At 36.8% G+C, this 22,740-nt stretch overlaps 1 protein-coding gene across 1 annotated transcript; it reads right to left on the bottom strand.

Moving 5' to 3' along the window:
• Positions 1 to 1,773: 1,773 nt before the first annotated feature.
• On the bottom strand, positions 1,774 to 9,832 carry LOC127136232 (suppressor of mec-8 and unc-52 protein homolog 2). Its single transcript, XM_051062823.1, has 11 exons — positions 9,528 to 9,832; positions 9,253 to 9,390; positions 9,064 to 9,113; positions 7,509 to 7,620; positions 7,345 to 7,393; positions 7,129 to 7,218; positions 5,296 to 5,364; positions 5,085 to 5,208; positions 4,377 to 4,726; positions 2,380 to 2,763; positions 1,774 to 2,228 (listed from the first exon to the last, which is right to left on the bottom strand). Exons 1-11 carry the CDS (start codon positions 9,572 to 9,574, stop codon positions 1,953 to 1,955), a joined length of 1,689 nt encoding a protein of 562 aa, XP_050918780.1. The 5' UTR covers positions 9,575 to 9,832; the 3' UTR covers positions 1,774 to 1,952.
• Between the last annotated feature and the right edge of the window lie 12,908 nt (positions 9,833 to 22,740).

Here is a 22,740-nt window from a genome sequence, read left to right as displayed (position 1 = left end):
TTTTGTGGACCTGTAGGCTCAAATGAGAGAGGCCCAAGTCCAAGATTTTTTCTTTTATTTTTTTATTTTTTTATTTTTTTATTTATTTAGTTTTATTTATTTTTATTTATTTTTCAAAACACGTGGGCTTCGCCTAGCGAGCATGACAGCTCATGAACAAACCTTTACTCCTTCGAGATTAACGTTTTGACTGACGAATAGACCCCTGTTGGAAGTAACTCAAGTCTTTCCCTTGTGTTGACTGATCATCTAAATAGAGCCCACAAAGTGTCCTGGATGATGTTCAAGCTTCTTGGATCCGATTCCGATTGCCATGATGAAATGCAAATGCTAAATGACCTAAAAATGAATGCATGCATGAGGTGTAAAGCGTATGCTTCCAGGAAAAATGAAGGGTAAATTTTGGGGTGTTACAGGTACCTGTCGATGATGTCTCGTCGCCGCCTCCTCCAGCTGTTGCCAATGACCAGCAGGGTCTCCAGATGATTGCAGTTATTATGGATAATCTCATATGTTTGGTAAACCCATACTGAGAGGTTTTTATTGGATTATTTTGGGTTGCACACATAACCCGCAGGTGACCTATTTGGACATTATTGTTATCTTTATGAATTATTTGTATATTACATGTAACATTACTCATGCATCTTCTTCTGAACTTTTTATTAGATAATACTTTTTATCTTCCATTGATGCAACATGAACGTAAATTAACATTTGACAATGGATTAAATAACTTAAACATAACTTAAGAAAACTATAATAAATAAGAAAACAATAATAAATAAGAAAATCTAGACACTACCAGATGATTCCGGACGTTTCATTATCTTAATTATGTCGTCGACAGACCTTAAAATCTTAGCATCTAACTCGATCGACTTCTTTGTTAACCTATGGCGAAATGATATCCACATATCCTTCACGTCTTCATCGGTCTTCAACTCAATAAGATTGTATTTCACCATTTCATCAGTATCAATTCAATCTTCACGAAACTCGGTCTTTCTCACCTTTCTATTTTCGGTATCTGGCAACAATTCATTCAACTTGGATGTCAAGACGACGAGAGATGTGGTGTCATCCAGACGTCAAAACTCTACGGAGGTGAAGCTCCATTGAAATACACTTCTTCCAAAATCAAAAATTGAGAAAAAGATATTTTGAGATGTTTTTATCAAACAACAAGTGACCCCCTTATTTATATAACTTTCCATTTATTCTAGAACACGCAAAATTGTTGGTATTGTCACCGCCATCTTGAATGTTTAAAATGGTACTTTTAGAATTTTCAATAATTATAAATTCGTGAAAATTTCAGAAATTTCAATATACCAAAAATTATAAATATACTATAAAAAAATTATTTCAATCAAAAATGTTGATTTATCTACCAAAAATAATTTTAAAATTATAGGGAGTGTCACGCATATCTATGAGCTAGCATGTTAAACCCTCGATTTATCTTTCTTTTTTCTTCTTTTAAACATATGCACTTTTCTTGTTTTCCATCAATGTCGTCATCTTTAAAAAATATCATTAGAATTTTAACATGTATCCAATCAATTATATGAAATCATCTTATGGTAAAAAATAATTACAAAATTGCTTTTTATATAAAAAAATATCCGTCCTCAACAAATTTAACACAGTAGATATGTAGATTCCTAGTCTTTTAAAAATCAAACCATTCAGTAAAATCCAGCCGCCAGCCATAAATTGATATCCTCAGTTTTCATGAACACTAGTACTAGTAGGACATTAGACACACAGTTGATATTAATGCTAATTATTTTCATTTTATGTATGGCAACAAAGCCTGACACAAGGTTTCTACTTTCTACAGATGGGAAAAAAATATATAAAATATCAATAAATCACCATCATAAGATATAAATTGAAAATCATCGTCTCATTACATAAATATTACAGTACAGTCTGGTGAATACGACTCATACTCGAAGCTTCTTTCCAGGGGTGGGCTCATCTTCATATTGGCCAGCCTCACCATTCCCTTCCTTATCCATCTTCTTTCTTGAAAGTATCTTGTTGATCTTGTGCAAATCGTTGTTTAGTTTCTGGTCCTTGTTTTGCTTACGGGTTTTCCGACCATCTTGCATCTTCACACCAAACTGGAATGCAGCTTTTGGCATTGCTTCCTTCTGCTCGTTGTAAGTCGCCCATTCCTCTTCAGTTTCAAAGTCCCATCTATGAAGACGGCCCTTTGCCTGTCCAAAGCACATTTCAATATTGGATCTTTCAACACATTGTTTGGTTATAAATACAAGTATCAATGTATAAAGGTCATTATGCATGTTTTTTAATTTATTTATAAATTAGCTTGCTGAAACAATGACAAGATATATAAATGTTACTTACCCTTCCTCCCATATCCATTTTAGACAAGTCAGCTTCCTCGTCACTGTCTACCACCTCACGGTTATATTCTTGATACCCAGGGTAACATTCAGAGTAACTCTCCGAGATGAAGTTAGGGTCTTTCTCACGAGCATCTTGCTCTCTCAGCTGCTGAAGTCTCTGGTCATCTCGTTTAAACACTGATCCTAAACCTCGGTCCTTTTCTTCTTGAGTCATAAAGCGTGGATCTTGTGGAACATTTAAATCTGATTGGACATCATAAGCCTGCATATTTTGCTGAAGATATTGATCAGGGTAAGCCAGTTGTTCAGCATACTGGTACTCCTGCCATTCCCCTTGGTAGCCACCAACCACGGCTTGTGTTTGCATTACATCATATCCATTCTAAGACCAGACAATGAAAGAAAAAATATAGGAGCTTAATAAACCATCAAACATAACAAGTAAAATAAATCTTATGAAAGAGAGAGAAGCATAAGTAGTATAATTAATTTCTGAATAGTTCTTGACTTCATATAAATTTGGCTTATTTAACGATAGTCCCTACAACATGAGAATTTTTTCCTTCGGTCCCTACCTACATTGTCTTTGTTTCAAGGCGAAGATTTAAATGATGAAGTAACTAACGGAAGACCATATATCATTGCTGTGCCGGCACTCATCCCATATGGCACATTTGATGCCACTTGGGATCTGATGAGGAAGGCAGGATATTTGAAGTTTCTTGAAATATTGTTTTTTTTTTGGTATAGCCGTATTCATGTGGAAAACATGCATTGTTGTATTCAATTTTTATCCTTTGACGACTTAGTTTAGGGCTCAAATAGGATTGACACTTCCTAAAGTAGTCTGTTCATCTACCTTAAAAAAAGAAAGTTGATGTATGAGACATGGACAAAGCTCTCAATGGAATGAAGTTTACAAAGGGTGGGACATGGGCTAGCTTAGGGCATGACAAAGCTGTTGGAGTGGGGGAGGAGGGGCTTTGTGCGAGTGTTTCCTCCTCGAAACCAGAATTTTGCATAAGAAATTAAAAAGCATGTGCGGACAGAATGCCTAAAATACATCTAATAACCAACATTTTCTTAAGGTTTAGTCTGTGTTTTATGGGTGTGGTGAGGGGGGCCTAATGAGAAGATTTATAGGAGTCTTTAATTAGAGTTTGATAAATATTTTTCCTACTCTATGCATGAATTTTGCCCTGGAGAGTCACCCTAGAGAAGCATCTGTCAAGGAGACTAAGCTGATTTGCAGGGGAGGAGGAGACATCCAAGCATAGGGACATATAGATAATATGGTCAAACTTTGGAACCAGATCATTCATGAATGAATTAAGGTATGAGGATGCTGTAAAACTGAGATCGAGAGTAGATGGGTCAAGCTTTGAAGATTGGTTGATTTTTATGTTGAGAAAACCATGTCATCAAGATGGTTAGTTTCACAATTCACAATAGGTGAGACTAATATATGTAGAAGATATAGGGGTAGCAAACCCAATACCCAGTGCAAGACTTACACTAGATGAAATAGTAGCAGAAGAGAATGGTGATGTTTATGAAGGGACCTATGCTAAAGATAGTAGTAATCTAATGAAGGTAGGGACGATATGATAACATGGGTGGAGTTCACAACAGTGACAATTAGTGTAAGAGAAATGTAGGACTGGACAACGGATTTGAAAATGTTAGAGGTAGTGACATGAAAATAGGTTTTGAAAAGGAAAAAACACGAGTGATGACAATGTCTACAAAACTTAAGTGTGACATTTTGTTCTCATCATGAAAAGTAATATCTCATGATTATGAGCGAGTAGGTGCTGAAGATGATGACAATGAAGAAAATGGGAATTAAGGGTATCCAATATCCATACTAAAACATTTGTTCCATCAGCATAGATAATGTGTATGTTATATTCGTAACAGGAGTAGGGAAATTTTTCGAATAATGTTGCAAAGTAAACCAGCAATCCAAAATCAAAATATACGGCAGCAACTTACCGTTTCTTGCCACCCTTGATCCATCATAGAAGGTGGGACAGGACCATAAACAGGTTCAGTGAAATATTGAGGTCTTTCTTTGTTTCTAGGAGATTCTTCCATGTCCTCAGAGACAGGACTCGGGGGAGCAGGAATCTCATAGTTAACACCTTCACCAACAAAAATGTCATCATCTTCTTCTCTAGCAACAGCTGGACCTTGATTCTCCCTTGAAATAATAGGATTTTTCTTCAAGGGGGGTGGAGGTGGAAGGATAGATTCTCTTTCTGTTTGATTCTTTGTGACCACACCTTCAACCTTTGACAGCTTATCCTCTCTGTCATATCCATTACCGACAGCCAAAAATTTCCCTGGGTAATAAGAGAGTGTTGGAAATTTATTAACCATCAATTCTTTTTTTATGTAAAGTGCATATAAGAACGTACATAATGAATGTTATCGTTTATTATTTCCCTCTTATTTCTTTAACATTGAAAAGAAACAAGGAAGGTAGGTGTTTCACGTCATCAATCTATGCCACTCAAACTAATCAAAAGCTTTTCACCCTACATAAAAAAATGGGCACAACAAACCATTGTGATCTTTTACAAAAACTAACAATAATGCACCCAACAGAAACATGCTTTTGAGGAAAACTATGAGTTCAATATTAACATGCATCTAGAAGATAGTAACCATAATTCCAAAATAATCTTCTTAGAACAATACCTTTAGCATCTTTTTCCTTTTTCTTCTTCTTTAGGACCTTCCCAGAAGAACCAAGACGGAGGTATGACATAATTTTAGCAATGCGATCTAGAACAGATCCATCAACATTAACTGTAACCATTTCCTGTCCCAAATAAAAGCGAAGTATATAAGGAAAATGTAAGTATAGACAAGCTGTGTAGCATAAGAGAGTAAATTCATGATCACAGACCTCGGGCACTGGACAATCAGCTTTACTGCGGTGCAAGGTCGTTGGAATATCATGATGGTATCCACCTTCCTACCAGATTAAACATAAGTTAAGTCAGAATTGATTTCAGAGAATTTTTGTTTTTAAGTAGAAAGATTATAAAAAGATTGGATCCACCGGTCTACAAACACGAGTTTTTACTCTGAATCTCGCAAATGATCTTTCCTGTCATTACTTAGAGTATTATAATGTTAAGGTATCACTGAGATGGCAATGTGTAGGGTGCTGTAATACTCATCCCCATGCCCCCATTGGAAAAATATATATACCTGCTGAATACCTAAGTGCTTGTACTCATACTCGTTACTTGCATTTAAACTATACTAATAAATCAACAAAGAACCCACTAAAAACAAAATAGATAAATGACAAACTATCATTAGAACTCAAATAAAGCACCATTCAAAGTCTTCAAAAAAGAGGTTCAGTGGTATTGGTTGGGACATTGAATAACAGTAAGTCTAAAAAAGGCCATTCAAATATCATCAAATTGAAATCAAAACATTTTCCTTACTTAAAACATCCAAACCAACAAATACTCAAAGTATTCCAAAAATAGCAGATCCTCATAAGGTCTTCTCTTGATCTCTCTAAGTCAAAATAATAGTTACTCAAATAAGTGGAAGACCCTATATGATGGATCCCTCCCTATAGGGTCTTCTTGTACAAATCTCAATGTTTATGCAAATGGTTTATTCCATCAGATCTTCTATCTGCCATATGCATGTTGTGATAATTGCATATAGTTTCCTTCATTGACTATTTTTTCTCAAGGTTCTGCGGAAGAAGAACCATTTTGAAATTCCTTTTTTTTGAACCAATCCACATGGATTTTTCAACTAGATTTTTTGTTGTTTGGGCTATGGAACAATATTACTTGAGAAGACGAACAAATGAAGAGGTGGAATGGGGAAGATAAAAACCAATGTGATTGGCCTAGCTTCGGGAAGTGTGGAACAGCTAAATCATCAAAGATGTAACATAATTGAGATTATGAGTGCATCTTAGTGAATCTGATTAATAACTTTCAACAATTTAGGTTTTATAGCATTGCGTTCAGAATTGAGATTATAACTACATGTCTATGAACGCAGCAAAAGAAAGGCACAAAATGAGGTACAAGAGAATGCCTATCAGATTTAGGTGCAGAGATAAGCAAAAAGATATAATTTAGTAGATATCAATCAAATACACAAATTAAAAAAAATATAACTATTTAATATTTCATTGAATAATTTCAATTAAGCATATAATAAGTTATGAATTTATATGAAACTGTGTGTTTGATCTTTAGTTTATAATATGAGAATATTCAACGGTTGGATTGGTAAGAATCAACGTTTCCAGCGAATTATTAGGCAGAGTAACTTTAACTACAGTTACTCTTAGGAGTAAATGGACTTGATGGCTTTTTAAATTAAGTCACATGACTTGATGGTTTTTTAAATAAAGTCACATGACTTGATGGTTTTTAAATCAAGTCGTATGATCATAGGATGGCTTTTTAAATTAAGTCACATGACTTGATGGTTTAATCTTGAGCCTTCTTTGTCCATATAAAATGTAGTCAATATTTACTCCTCTCATTTCTCACATAATTATAAGATTAGGTTTCTATACAGAAAACAAGAGCATTTGAGGACACCTGTAAATTGCAAATGTTTCTATCTTGGAGCACACACATACATGCTGCCAGACTGACTATAGATGCTAATTCTATGATACTAAAAGAGTATAGCAATCATATGTTACTAAAAAACACCAGAGCCTTGTCAGCAAAATGGAAATACTCACCATATTATAAATGAATGTCATTCGACCGGGAAGGAACATCTCATTCGTCTTGCTAATGGTCTGAGGCTTCACAATCCACTGATAAACTGACTGAAACAAAGATTAAAAGAGTCACTACCAACGGGTGAAAATAATTCTCAAACTAGCAGCTTCAATCTCAACTTAAATTGTAAAATAATTCTCCAGTTCCTATTCTATACAAATCTACAAAAGAACCTTAGCAGTTGCTGTGCGAATTGACACTTGCTGGTCTTCCTTGGGTACTCTGTCAGAAAACACAAAAACATAGCAAATTTTACTGAAGACAACTTTGAAAGGACGATAGAATGCTTTAATCAACAGCAGTACAACCACATAACTACAACTACTGGCTCAGTCACCTGGGTTTCCCGTCCCCGTCATCCCCAGCATCTGGCTTCTTAATCTCACTCCTTACTTTGTTCAGTAAAGCATAATCCAAACCTTTAACCAAATGTGTATGCTCCACATCACCTGAACAATATAATTAAAGCAAACAAGCTAAGTTATTAACATAAGAGATTAAGTAAGGATAAGGACTTAAAGTTTTACAACAACAACCAAGCATTATCCCACTAAGTAGGGTGGCTACATGGATCAAAGACAAATACTCTATCATAAAGCAAGCATGTCAAAATGTAATCAAAAGCATAACAGACCTGAATAAGAAAAATCATGAGAATATGTAGCATGGGGAATTCTAAATTCCAAGTTAACCTATTCACCACGGTTTAGGATGACAATTATGCCTATGTTCATTACAAAGCCAGTCCCAAGCCCTCTCGTAAAAATAAGGAGGGTGGTGTTAGACAATTAAAACTTTGTTGACTTTATAGAACATATCAGTGATGATTTACAAGGAGGTACAGAATTGCCAGTTTCAAGGTGAAAATTGGAGAATGTACTATTTTGTAAGTATCATGGTTTAGGTATATAGGGTCTAATTCACAAAATAACAAAGAAATAGAAGATGCCAATCACAAGATCCAACCAGAGTAGATGAAATGGAAGAACACTTAGAGGTAATATTTTGATAGAAAAGTACCCCTCAGAACTTGGAGGATAACTTTATCACACAACTACAAGACTGGCAATATTGTATGAGACTGAATGTTGGGTAGTAGCAGGAAAGAGCCTATGAAAAAGGAAGCTTAGTGTTGAACAAATAAAAATGTCACAATCGATAAGTGGTCATGCAAAGCAAGATAAGAGTAGGAACAAAAACAGTAGAGAAAAAGTAAGGGTAGCTCCCATTGTATAATAGATTGTAGAGTAGAGACCCTGTAAGATGGCTTGGGTATTTGTGGATGACGAGAAATTAGAAGATAGTCCAATAACTAGGGATAAAAGGAGACTATAGACAAAATCATTAAGAGAGTATTGCAGTTAAACAGATTATTATTATATATGATTCACGTTAAAGAATTATAGCTTTGCTTGATTCATGTAGTCAACCACATCTGGTGGGAAAAGATTTCAACTTTTGTTGTTGAACTAAAGTCATGTTGAATGCACCAAAGTAATAAACCCTCCTAGAAACAAATCTTTTATAACAATTAACAATTTTTATGCACATGCAGAAGAGACCTAAACCTTCAATAGTTAGCCAAAAAGGGGAAGAAAACAAACTTCTAGATAGTATGTCAATTGCGGATCAAAGAAAAGATCGGTCTGTTCCAATTCCGATGCGTGCAGTGCAATAGCGCTGCCACAGCTGCTATTTGACAAGTGACAACGCTTTGTACTAAATTGGGTATCACATAACTATAATACCGCTATAGTGGGTATGGCAGTTGGTTAAAACTCCACTACATTATAGCGTCGCTATTTGACAACACTGTTTATCGATTAACTATTTCTTTGCAAACCAAGACCGCTATTGTTCAATGTAGAACAAAATAAAGGTAAAATACGAACCTCCAAGGTACTTGCTCTTCTCAATAGATAATTTGTGCGCATCAGATGACCTGTAAAACACTATCACCATTAGAAAAGACCAGCCATTGATAAAGGTTATACAACAACAACAAAAAAAAAAGTATTCTTTTGTGCTGCATGCTTTGATTAAAAAAAATGAAATGAAAATAAAGGTGGTGGAAACCTTACGTAATATCAACAGTACCAGGAGGAGCAACAGCATGAAACCCAAGTTCAGTTTGTTCATAATCAGGATTTTGATCTTCTCTACGTTCTTTAGCTCGATCTCTGTATTTCGGCAATTCTGGTTCTTCCGGTTTCTCTTCCCTGTACAAATTCAACTATCATAAACAAACATGTAATATTCATACGGAATTTCACCCATGGAGTTTTACTATGTGCAACTCCCCCTTTATCAAAAACTATGATTTCGAGAGAGAAAAATGAGATTCCAGAAAACTTACTTGCGGCGAACTGGTTTGTCTTTGTGGTTTTTCTTCGATGCAGTCATAGTGGAAACTCGATTGAAAGTGTTGTGAATGGAGTTTGAAGTTGGTTATGGCGGAACGGTTTGAATGCGAGATTGAATTCTTCAATTGAGCTTGTTTCTGGTTTAGGGTTTTGCGAGGGAACGAGAGAAGAAAGGTTGGGAGCCACGTCGGCCACTGGTGAATGAACGGGGATTTGGGGTCGAAGTTACGGAAATACCCTTCACATGCCACACCAAAAAAAGAGAGGCAAAAGCACCCTTTTGATGCATTATCTTTATACGAGGTCTATATTGGTCTATAGAGTATATTAGGTAATACCAAACCAAACCATAATCTAAATCAAATTATGGTCTTTGAGTTAAATTTTTTTTTTAATTTGAGTAAAAATCGAAACTAATGAAATTTGATATTCATTGATTTGAATAATGAATTTTGTAAATTTTATCTGTGAACGTCAACTCAAATCAATAATAATTAATTCGTATAATTTATATTATTTTAGTATAAAGTATTAAATTTTAAGAAGAAAAAAATGAAGTGTCATTTTTTATATATGGAGAAATGAAAAAAAAATTAAGAATTTTATAATATTATAATAATTTAATTAATGTAAATTAGATATTTTTTAAAAATATTTTTGTATATATATTTTTAAATATATCTGATCTATTAAACTTAAACCAACATGTTGTTTCTCAGTTCGGTTTGATTTATATTTATCGTAAAATTAAACAAATTTAATTCAAATAATCCATATATTTTGATCGATTTTGATATCAAATTCTCTTAAAATTAAATTAAATTCTATGAATATCTATATTAGTCTAACTAACATTTTACATCCATTTTATTAATCAAACCAATAACTTATATGTTTTAAATACATTATATACTAGAATTTTAAATGCACATGTAAATAAAAATGTAACATTTAAGTATAAACTTAAATGTATTAAAATAAATATATAATATGATAATTTGGTTACACATGAAACGTTAGGGTCACAATTTCACACATTTAATATGTGAATGAGTTGGATTGTAATTGAACACAGAGTCAATTGGTTGTATGAGATTATAACTAAATATGTATTCATGAAGAAAATTTAATAAAAAAAAATAAAAAATAAAAATAAAAAAGAGATTTAGGATGAATAAGGAGAAGAGGGGATGCACTTTTTGCCTATAGATGTTTTGGACCTAATTTGGACAAGAGAAATCCTAGTTGATAAGAGATAATTGTTCTAAGAAATTTTGATTCAAAAATCTAATATAAAAATAACTTCATAATCAATTAAAGATTTGTTTAATTGATTAGATCATCCTAGAGATTATATCACTTTGATGAATATTTGGTGAAGATATAAATCTCTAATATCTTGAAATCTTCATTAATATGCTAGATTTGAAGTGAGATTTAGTCTTTAGTCGATTATTCTTGAGAGTTTAATTGATTAAGCCACTATTTTCAACTTTTTAAATTTGTCTCAGACTTTGGACTTTGATTTTCTTATTACACTCCCTTTTAGTAGGTTTGCAACCTTTTTCTATTAGCTTTGCATCCCTTTGCTTAAACACATCATATTTTCTTAAAGACAAAATATTAACAAAAATAAATTTAAATGGATTAGGCAAAATGAAGGAGCACTTGTTTATCTCTGTTACCTTAAACTTTTTAAGAGAACTCATAAATCCCCCATTGAGAAGAAAAAAACAAAAGATTATGTTTTGAGAGGTGATTCAAAAATATTATTCCTTCTAGAGAGAAATAAATCTTAAAGATCCTTTCACAAATATCTTTTCAAACGTTGAGGCTATCAAAACCATCTTTCTTTGACGGATGTTTCAAACTTAAGCTTTGTACAACTTACATTTTAAATTTTGCAAGTTAAAAAAGTATAAAGATTTTAGATGATCATAACTATTATAATAATTACATTTATAAATGGTACGGTTGAATTTCTTTTTATCATGGCATAAACGGATAGATATAATTTTATAAATGCAACTAACTAAAAAAATAGATTTGAAATCTTTCAATTCCTAAGGATAATATTTTTTCAAAAAATATTATGAAAACACAATTCGATCCCTTCACCAACTTTCCAAACAGATGAAATTCCTTTAAAAATACATATAAAATTACCTTTAAGACTCCCATAATTCTTTTAAGAAACCCGAACTAACACAATTGAAACCATGAATTTTAAAACTACCATGATCTCAAACTTGTGTTTTATCCTCTTCTTCTGAAAAAATCAACCATCGAACATCCGAGCATCTTGACCTAAGTTTTTAACACTTGGTCTTTTAATTTAAATTGATCTTTAAATTAATGAAAAACGTGATAACAAATATTTAAGACTATGCCTAATTGCACTCCGTTAACACCAAGATATACAATTAAATTTTCACATTTTCTATTTGATATCATCACATAAAAAGTAGTTATATAAGCATACACTAACCTAAATGTTAAAACCAAGTTTATTTATTTATAGACTTGAGTAAACATTTGAGATTAATTGATTTATTAACGTCTTGACCATTAATAAAATCACCTAGATATACACTGGGTTCCCTCGAATGAAAAGTAGTTAATTGAAGAATTAAAATATGCAATCCTATTTTAATTGATTTATTGAATTGACTGAACAAGACAAACTATTATAAATTGATTTATTGAATTGACTGAACAAGACAAATTATTATAAATTTTGATTAAAATTAAAACATTTTAAATATACACTAATCATATTTTAAACTAATTTTCCTACTCATATGAAACACTAAGACTAAATTATTATAACATGAAACAACTTCTTTTAATTTTTTTCCAATATAATTTTCTATTGATTGTTGTTTTGTTATCTCGGTTTAATAGGTGAGAACATGTTGTATTAAGTTTTATGTATCTGTTTATCATTAGTAGGTTTAAAGAGTTATTACTCTTCAATTCAAAACCCACATTGGTTTGAGATATTTCAGAATTAACTTTCAGATTAGCTTGGTCGAAGTTTTTGTTTGTGTTTAATCCATTTTTGTTGTTTGATACGAAGGAAATATGAAACTTCATTTTTTTTGTATATAAATAAATGAATTTATGAGTTTAACTTTCTAAAATTTCATTAAAAAATAATATATATTTTTAAAGATCAATTTTTAAAGAGAGGATGTTATGGTTCAAAATAGATGCACACAATACACAGCGATTAAGGTAAATTTGTACTAATTTTCTCAATGCAACAGTACAAATTTCAAGTATTGTTTCGTAAATGATAAAATGATTGTGGTTCTCCACTTGCAGAAATGTAAGTACAGAGAAATTAAAGGAAGGATCTAGAAAGCATAGTGCTCATAGGGAGAAGAGAATTCAATTCTTTCCACTAAATTCCACACCACTCATTACCAATCATTGGGCTACTTAAATGAAATCAGTGGTATATTTTCTGTTGGGAATTTTGCTTCTCACTCCACGTCCCAACTCCTGAATTTGAGGATCATATGCCACGTGTTGATTATTCTGTTGTGATTTGTTACCCCTTTTGTCCTTATTCATTACATTACTCCCTCCATTAAAATTAACCTTGTCCTCAAGGTTAAAGTTAGGATAATTGAAGGAAAATTCTGACCAATTTTCCCAAGTAGCTTCAGCTGCTGATAAGTTAAACCATTGCACCAACACTTATGGTACTTCCTTGCCTTGTTGCAGTAACACTCGTGAGTCTAAAAGAGTCTCGGGACATAGTATTGGGCCAGTTTCAGTGGTAAGTAGAGGAAGAGGCATATACTGATTTGAGTGATTTCCTTTGCACAACTTCAAGTTAGCAATGTGAAAAACAGGATGGATTTTAGCCGAAGGAGGGAGTAAGACCTTATAAGCCACAACACCAATTCTTTCCAAGATAGGAAATGGACCAAAATATCTCAACCCCAGTTTCTGATTTTGGTGTAAGGATAATGAGTGTTGCCGATATGGTTGCAGCTTCACTAAAACCATATCACCCACCTTAAACTCAGCAATTTTCCTCTTTATGTCAGCATAATGTTTCATGACCTGTTGAGCGCGATGCAGATTAGCCTTAAGCAATTGTATAGTATGATCCCTTTCTGTCAGTAAAGTCTGCAGTGAAGGTGGAACAGGAACAGCATTGTCGTATTTAAGTAGCATGGGAGGCTCTCTACGATACACAACTTTAAAAGGTGTCATCCCAATGTTACACTGAAACGATGAATTATACCAAAACTTGGCCCAGACAAGTAACTTAGCCCACTTCTGAGGTACCTGGCCAGTGAAACATCTTAACTACATTTCCAAGCATTTATAGACTGCCTCGGTTTGCCCATCGGATTACGGATGGTAAGCGGAACTCATCACCAAAGTAGTACCACTCACCTTGAATAAGTGTTTCCAAAAGGAACTTGTAAACACCTTATCTCTATCGGACACCAAACTCTTGGGAAAACCATGTAATTTCACTACATTGTGAAGAAAGGATTCAGCAACTTTAACACTGGTGAAATCAGCTTTCAATGGAGCAAAATGATTGTATTTGGATAGTAGATCTACAACCACCATGATGACGGTAAAGCCATTGGAGGGTGTGAGACCGGTGATAAAGTCCATGGAGACATCCTCCCAAATCTGTGATGGAATAGGCAAAGGCTGCAGCAAGCCGGCAGGAGCTGTAGTAGCGGTCTTAGCTTGTTGACAGGCCAAACATTCTGATACAAATAGGCGAATATCTTTAGACATAGAAGACCACCAAAAGTGTGAAGTGATGCGACCTTTGGTGCAAGCAATACCAGCATGGCCACCTAATAAAGAAGAATGGAATTCTTCTAAGATAGCTTGAATGATACTAGGCACCTGAGGTACTACAATATGGTTTATACAATAAAGCATATTTTGTTTCACTTGATACGAGGGGTCAGGGAAAGAACCATGGATGCATTGTAACTTAATCTGATATAAGTTAGTATCTGCATCAACAGCAATGGATATGAGTGGTAATAGTGGATTAACTGGACCTGATAGAGCCATAAAGAACGAACGAGATAAGGCGTCGGCTGCCACATTTTCTTTGTCGGGTTTGTACTCAATGGTGAAGTCAAAGCCCAGAAATTTGTGAAGCCATTTCTGCTGCTCCGGTGTTTGTATCATTTGTTCAGTTAAATCTTTCAAACTCTACTGATCTGTTCAAATGATAAACTTATGGCCTAAAATATAATGTCGAAACTTAGCCATAACTTCGGTGACTGCATATAATTCCCTCACATACGCAGATTTATGCTGCATCGAATAACTGAGCTTCTTCGAGAAATAAGCGATGGGATGCTTCTCCTGACTGAGAATAGCACCTATACCAGTCCCTGACGCGTCAGTTTCTAGTGTAAATGGCTTAGAGAAGTCCGGTAAAGCCATAACAGAGGCATCAGTAATGGCCTGCTTAAGTGCAGTAAAAGCAGTGGTAGCTGAAGAATTCCAACCAAAAGCATCCTTCTTGAGCAAGGTGGTTAAAGGAGCAGCTATGGTCGCATAATTGCGAATGAAGCGTCTGTAATAACCTGAGAGGCCTAAGAAACCACGCAACTGCTTGAGATTTTGTGGAATAGGCCAGTCAAGTACCGCTTGGACCTTAGACTTATCCATATGCACACCTAGACTAGAGATGGTGTGACCAAGATAATCCACAATAGTAAATTCGAAACAACACTTAGATAGCTTTGCGAAGAGGGAATGATGACGCATCAGTGTCAAAACTTCAGTCAAGTGAGTAAGATGGGCAGACCAAGTCGGACTATAGACAAGAATATCGTCAAAGAATACCAAAACCGACCTTCTAAGCTGCGTTTGAAACACGTGATTCATTAAGCTTTGAAATGAGGCTGGGGCATTAGAGAGTCCAAAAGGCATGACAAGCCACTCATAGAGTCCTTGGTGTGTTTGAAAGGCCGTTTTATGATGATCTTCTGGGGTCACCAAAATTGGGTGATATCCAGAACGTAAATCAAGCTTGGAAAAGTACTGTGCTCCACATAGCTCATCAAGTAGTTCATCGATAGTGGGAATAGGAAAGCTGTCCTTGACAGTGATGGAATTCAATGCACGATAATTGGTGCAGAAACGCCATGAACCATCTTTCTTTTTCACTAATAACACAGGTGAAGAGAAAGGGCTATTACTTGGTTGAATAATGCCCTGCTCTAGCATTTCCGCAACCATCTTCTCTATTTGTGCCTTTTGACTATGTGGATAGCGATAAGGCCTCACTTTGACCGGGTTGCTACCCTCTATCAATGGAATAGTGTGGTCCTGAAACCGCGGTGGTGGTAAGCCCTTTGGTTCGTCAAAGATATCAGAGAAAGTAGTAACAATGGTGGCTAGGTCCGGATGTAATTCAGTTGGTGCACCAGTGGAAGAAGGCTCAATTTTCTGAAACTGAAGTGTAAATGAAGCTTCAATTGAGTGAGTGTTGTGCAATCGCTTAATGTGATGAAACTGAGCATGTCTTGGACCTTTAGGTTGATCACCATAAAGGGTGATAAATGTGTCCTTGACATCAAATTTGATGGACAAAGCATTGTAGTCTGCTATGTGTGGCCCTAATGTCTTTAACCAAGGTGCTCCTAGTACCAGATCCGCGCCAGTGATAGGGAGTAGGTAAATTGGTAGGTGCAATGTATTGCCTTGGACATCCATCGGTAAATCAGCAATGTACCCCATGGTAGTTAAAGAATTTTCGTTACCAACCAAAACTGGAAATTGAGCAGTAGATTCAATAGGGAGTTGAAGACAATTTGCAATTCTAGGTTGCAAAAAATTATCGGAACTTCCACTATCCAATAACACCGTGATAGCCACCCCTTGAATACGCCCTTGGAAACGCATGGTACCCGTTCCGTGTGACCCATTCAAAGCATTCAAGGAAAGACGGTGCTCAGAATCGTCAACAATATATGAGTTAGGAATAGCAGAATCATTGTTTTCGATGGCCTCTGCAGTGTCATCATCTTCAACTTGAAACAGAAAGTAATGGCGGTTTGGACATTTGTGTGTGGGAGAGAACTTATCATCACAGTAATAGTAGATCTCATTCTCTCTGCGAAGTTGCATCTCTATTCTGGTGATGTTTTTGACTGGATGGGATTTAGGTGGTGGATTGGGTGGTTTGGGGTTAGGTAAAATGGGTACATTATTGGTAGGCTTGGGGTTAGTGTTTGGGCCTGGGTAATGGTAAGGTCTGGAATTGGCGGGGGTGGGTTCTTGCATGGAGGTGGGTTGTATTTATCCTCAAACAACCTTGCCAGAGCAAAGGCACGAGAAAGGGTGGTTGGTGTTTGGCTTATGACGTCTCGTTTGATTTCTGGCTTGAACCCACTAACAAAGCAGTCTAAGGTAGCATCTGGACTGAGTCTTTGGGCTCTATTGGCTAAAATAGTGAAAGTAGAGTAAAAGTCAGCAACAGTGGATGTTTGGGTAAGTTTGAACAAGGCCAATCTAGAGGATTCATGAAGGGATGAGCCGAATTCCATCTCTAAGGCCCGAGTAAACATAGCCCACGACTGAAAGGGATGATTACGTGAAATCATCTGAAACCATGGCACTACATCTTTTTCCATGTGTACGGCGGCTATGGTAAGGCGGTGAACATCCGGTGTGGCATAATAATCAAAAAATTGTTCAGCGCGAAAGATCCAGTTCATTACCTCTGTTCCGTCGAATCGTGGGAAATCAAGCTTGATGTTCCGGGTGTGAAACGACTGCTGTGGTGGTGGAGGAACGACGGATCCCTTGTTGCCGGGGCGCGGTGTTGAATGGAGCGAACTCAGTTGATTTTCGACGCGTTCCAAACGGGCTTGGTCCATGAGACGGTGCTGGGTGTATTCGGAGTGACAACGATCTGAATCCTCCAAAAATTGCTGCAAAGTTTTGTTGATCTCAGCGATGGAGTTCTCAAGACCCTTCATACGAATACCCTCAACCATGGGAGGTCAATGAGAGCACCAATTGTTATGGTTCAAAATAGATGCACACAATTCACAGCGATTAAGGTAAATTTGTACTAATTTTCTCAATGCAACAGTACAAATTTCAAGTATTGTTTTGTAAATGATAAAATGATTGTGGTTCTCCACTTGCAGAAATGTAAGTACAGAGAAATTAAAGGAAGGATCTAGAAAGCATAGTGCTCATAGGGAGAAGAGAATCCAATTTTTTCCACTAAATTCCACACCACTCATTACCAATCATTGGGCTACTAAAATGAAATCAGTGGTATATTTTCTGTTGGGAATTTTGCTTCTCACTCCACGTCCCAATTCCTGAATTTGAGGATCATATGCCATGTGTTGATTATTCTGTTGTGATTTGTTACCCCTTTTGTCCTTATTCATTACATTACTCCCTCCATTAAAGTTAACCTTGTCCTCAAGGTTAAAGTTAGGATAGTTGGAGGAAAATTCTGACCAATTTTCCCAAGTAGCTTCAGCTGCTGATAAGTTAAACCATTGCCCCAACACTTGTGGTACTTCCTTGCCTTGTTGCAGTAACACTCGTGAGTCTAAAATAGTCTCGGGACATAGTATTGGGCCTGTTTCAGTGGTAAGTAGAGGAAGAGGCATATACTGATTTGAGTGATTTCCTTTGCACAACTTCAAGTTAGCAATGTGAAAAACATGATTGATTTTAGGCGAAGGAGGGAGTAAGACCTTATAAGCCACAACACCAATTCTTTCCAAGATAGGAAATGGACCAAAATATCTCAACCCCAGTTTCTGATTTTGGTGTAAGGATAATGAGTGTTGCCGATATGGTTGCAGCTTCACTAAAATCATATCACCCACCTTAAACTCAACAATTTTCCTCTTGATGTTAGCATAATGTTTCATGACCTGTTGAGCGCGATGCAGATTAGCCTTAAGCAATTGTATAGTATGATCCCTTTCTGTCAGTAAAGTCTGCAGTGAAGGTGGAACAGGAACAACATTGTCGTATTTAAGTAGCATGGGAGGCTTTCTACGATACACAGCTTGAAAAGGTGTCATCCCAATGCTACACTGAAACGACGAATTATACCAAAACTTGGCCCAGTCAAGTAACTTAGCCCACTTCTGAGGTACCTGGCCAGTGAAACATCTTAAGTACATTTCCAAGTATTTATAGACTGCCTCGGTTTGCCCATCGGATTGTGGATGGTAAGCGGAACTCATCGCCAAAGTAGTACCACTCACCTTGAATAAGTGTTTCCAAAAGGAACTTGTAAACACCTTATCTCTATCGGACACCAAACTCTTGGGAAAACCATGTAATTTCACTACATTGTGAAGAAAGGATTCAGCAACTTTAACACTGGTGAAATCAGCTTTCAATGGAGCAAAATGACTGTATTTGGATAGTAGATCTACAACCACCATGATGACGGTAAAGCCATTGAAGGGTGGGAGACCGGTGATAAAGTCCATGGAGACATCCTCCCAAATTTGTGATGGAATGGGCAAAGGCTGCAGCAAGCCGGCAGGAGCTGTAGTAGCGGTCTTAGCTTGTTGGCAGACCAAACATTTTGATACAAATAGGCGAATATCTTTAGACATAGAAGACCACCAGAAGTGTGAAGTGATGCGACCTTTGGTGCGAGCAATACGAGCATGGCCACCCAATAAAAAAGAATGGAATTCTTCTAAGATAGCTTGAATGATACTAGGCACCTGAGGTACTACAATACGGTTTTTCCAATAAAGCATATCTTGTTTCACTTGATATGAGGGGTCAGGGCAAGAACCATGGATGCATTGTAACTTAATCTGATATAAGTCAGCAGTGGATATGAGTGGTAATAGTGGATTAACTGGACCTGATAGAGCCATAAAGAACGAACGAGATAAGGCGTCGGCCGCCACATTTTCTTTGTCGGGTTTGTACTCAATGGTGAAGTCAAAGCCCAGAAATTTGTGAAGCCATTTCTACTGCTCTGGTGTTTGTATCATTTGTTAAGTTAAATCTTTCAAACTCTGCTGATCTGTTGGAATGATAAACTTATGGCCTAAAATATAATGCCGAAACTTAGCCATAACTTCGGTGACTACATATAATTCCCTCACATACGCAGATTTATGCTGCATCGAATGACTGAGCTTCTTCGAGAAATAAGCGATGGGATGCTTCTCCTGACTGAGAATATCACTTATACCAGTCCTTGACGCGTTAGTTCCTAGTATAAATGGCTTAGAGAAGTCCGGTAAAGCCAGAACAGGGGCAACAGTAATGGCCTGCTTAAGTGCAGTAAAAGCAGTGGCAGCTGAAGAATTCCAACCAAAAGCATCCTTCTTTAGCAAGGTGGTTAAAGGAGCAACTATGGTCGCATAATTGCGAATGAAGCGTCTGTAATAACCTGAGAGGCCTAAGAAACCACGCAACTGCTTGAGATTTTGTGGAACAGGCAGTCAAGTACCGCTTGGACCTTAGACTTATCCACATGCACACCTTGACTAGAGATGGTGTGACCAAGATAATCCACAGTAGTAAATCCGAAACAACACTTAGATAGCTTTGCGAAGAGGGAATGATGATGCATCAGTGTCAAAACTTCAGTCAAGTGAGTAAGATGGGCAGACCAAGTCGGACTATAGACAAGAATATCGTCAAAGAATACCAAAACCGACCTTCTAAGTTGCGTTTGAAACACGTGATTCATTAAGCTTTGAAATGAGGCTGGGGCATTAGAGAGTCCAAAAGGCATGACAAGCCACTCATAGAGTCCTTGGTGTGTTCGAAAGGCCGTTTTATGACGATCTTCTGGGGTCACCAAAATTTGGTGATATCCGGAACGTAAATCAAGCTTGGAAAAGTACTGTGCTCCACATAGCTCATCAAGTAGTTCATCGATAGTGGGAATAGGAAAGTTGTCCTTGACAGTGATGGAATTCAATGCACGATAATTGGTGCAGAAACGCCATGAACCATCTTTCTTTTTCACTAATAACACAGGTGAAGAGAAAGGGCTATTACTTGGTTGAATAATGCCCTGCTCTAGCATTTCCGCAGCGATCTTCTCTATTTGTGCCTTTTGACTATGTAGATAGCGATAAGGCCTCACTTTGACCGGGTTGCTACCCTCTAGCAATGGAATAGTGTGGTCCTGAAACCGCGGTGGTGGTAAGCCCTTTGGTTCGTCAAAGATATCAGAGAAAGTAGTAACAATGGTGGCTAGGTCCGGATGTAATTCAGTTGGTGCACCAGTGGAAGAAGGCTCAATTTTCTGAAACTGAAGTGTAAATGAAGCTTCAATTGAGTGAGTGTTGTGCAATCGCTTAATGTGATGAAACTGAGCATGTCTTGGACCTTTAGGTTGATCACCATAAAGGGTGATAAATGTGTCCTTGACATCAAATTTGATGGACAAAACATTGTAGTCTGCTATGTGTGGCCCTAATGTCTTTAACCAAGGTGCTCCTAGTACCAGATCCGCGCCAGTGATAGGGAGTAGGTAAACTGGTAGGTGCAATGTATTGCCTTGGACATCCACCGGTAAATCAGCAATGTACCCCATGGTAGTTAAAGAATTTTCGTTACCAACCAAAACTGGAAATTGTGCAGTAGATTCAATAGGGAGTTGAAGACAATTTGCAATTCTAGGTTGCAAAAAATTATCGGAACTTCCACTATTCAATAACACCGTGATAGCCACCCCTTGAATACGCCATTGGAAACGCATGGTACCCGTTCCGTGTGACCCATTCAAAGCATTCAAGGAAAGATGATGCTCAGAATCGTCAACAATATATGAGTTAGGAATAGCAGAATCATTGTTTTCGATGGCCTGTGCAGTGTCATCATCTTCAACTTGAAACAGAAAGTAATGGCGGTTTGGACATTTGTGTGTGGGAGAGAACTTATCATCACAGTAATAGCAGAGCCCATTCTATCTGCGAAGTTGCATCTCTATTCTGGTGATGTTTTTGACTAGATGGGATTTAGGTGGTGGATTGGGTGGTTTGGGGTTAGGTAAAATGGGTACATTATTGGTAGGCTTGGGGTTAGTGTTTGGGCCTGGGTAATGGTAAGGTCTGGAATTGGTGGGGGGTGGGTTCTTGCATGGAGGTGGGTTGTATTTATCCTCAAACAACCTTGCCAGAGCAAAGGCACGAGAAATGGTGGTTGGTGTTTGGCTTATGACGTCTCGTTTGATTTCTGGATTGAGCCCACTAACAAAGCAGTCTAGGGTAGCATCTGGACTGAGTCCTTGGGCTCTATTGGCTAAAACAGTGAAAGCAGAGTAAAAGTCAGCAACAGTGGATGTTTGGGTAAGTTTGAACAAGGTCAATCTAGGGGATTCATAAGGGGATGAGCCGAATTCCATCTCTAAGGCCTGAGTAAACATAACCCACGACTGAAAGGGATGATTACGTGAAATCATCTGAAACCATGGCACTACATCTTTTTCCATGTGTACGGCGGCTATGGTAAGGCGGTGAAAATCCGGTGTGGCATAATAATCAAAAAATTGTTCATCGCGAAAGATCCAGTTCATTACCTCTGTTCCGTCAAATCGTGGGAAATCAAGCTTGATGTTCCAGGTCTGAAACGGGTGCTGTGGTGGTGGAGGAACGACGGAGCCCTTGTTCCCGGGGTGCGGTGTTGAATGGAGCGAACTCAGTTGATTTTCGACGCGTTCCAAACGGGCTTGGTCCATGAGACGATGTTGGGTGTATTCGGAGTGACGACGATCCGAATCCTCCAAAAATTGCTGCAAAGTTTTGTTGATCTCAACGATGGAGTTCTCAAGACCCTTCATACGAGTACCCTCAGCCATGGGAGGTCAATGAGAGCACCAATTGTTGTGGTTCAAAATAGATGCACACAATACACAGCGATTAAGGTAAATTTGTACTAATTTTCTCAATGCAACAGTACAAATTTCAAGTATTGTTTCGTAAATGATAAAATGATTGTGGTTCTCCACTTGCAGAAATGTAAGTACAGAAAAATTAAAGGAAGGATCTAGAAAGCATAGTACTCATAGGGAGAAGAGAATCCAATTCTTTCCACTAAATTCCACACCACTCATTACCAATCATTGAGCTACTTAAATGAAATCAGTGGTATATTTTCTGTTGGGAATTTTGTTTCTCACTCCACGTCCCAACTCCTGAATTTGAGGATCATATGCCACGTGTTGATTATTCT

Source organism: Lathyrus oleraceus, chromosome 1 (assembly GCF_024323335.1).
Source record: "Lathyrus oleraceus cultivar Zhongwan6 chromosome 1, CAAS_Psat_ZW6_1.0, whole genome shotgun sequence".
NCBI lineage: Eukaryota > Viridiplantae > Streptophyta > Magnoliopsida > Fabales > Fabaceae > Lathyrus > Lathyrus oleraceus.
The sequence above is the reverse complement of the archived record's forward strand: the minus strand, read 5'-3'. Positions and strand labels throughout refer to the sequence as shown.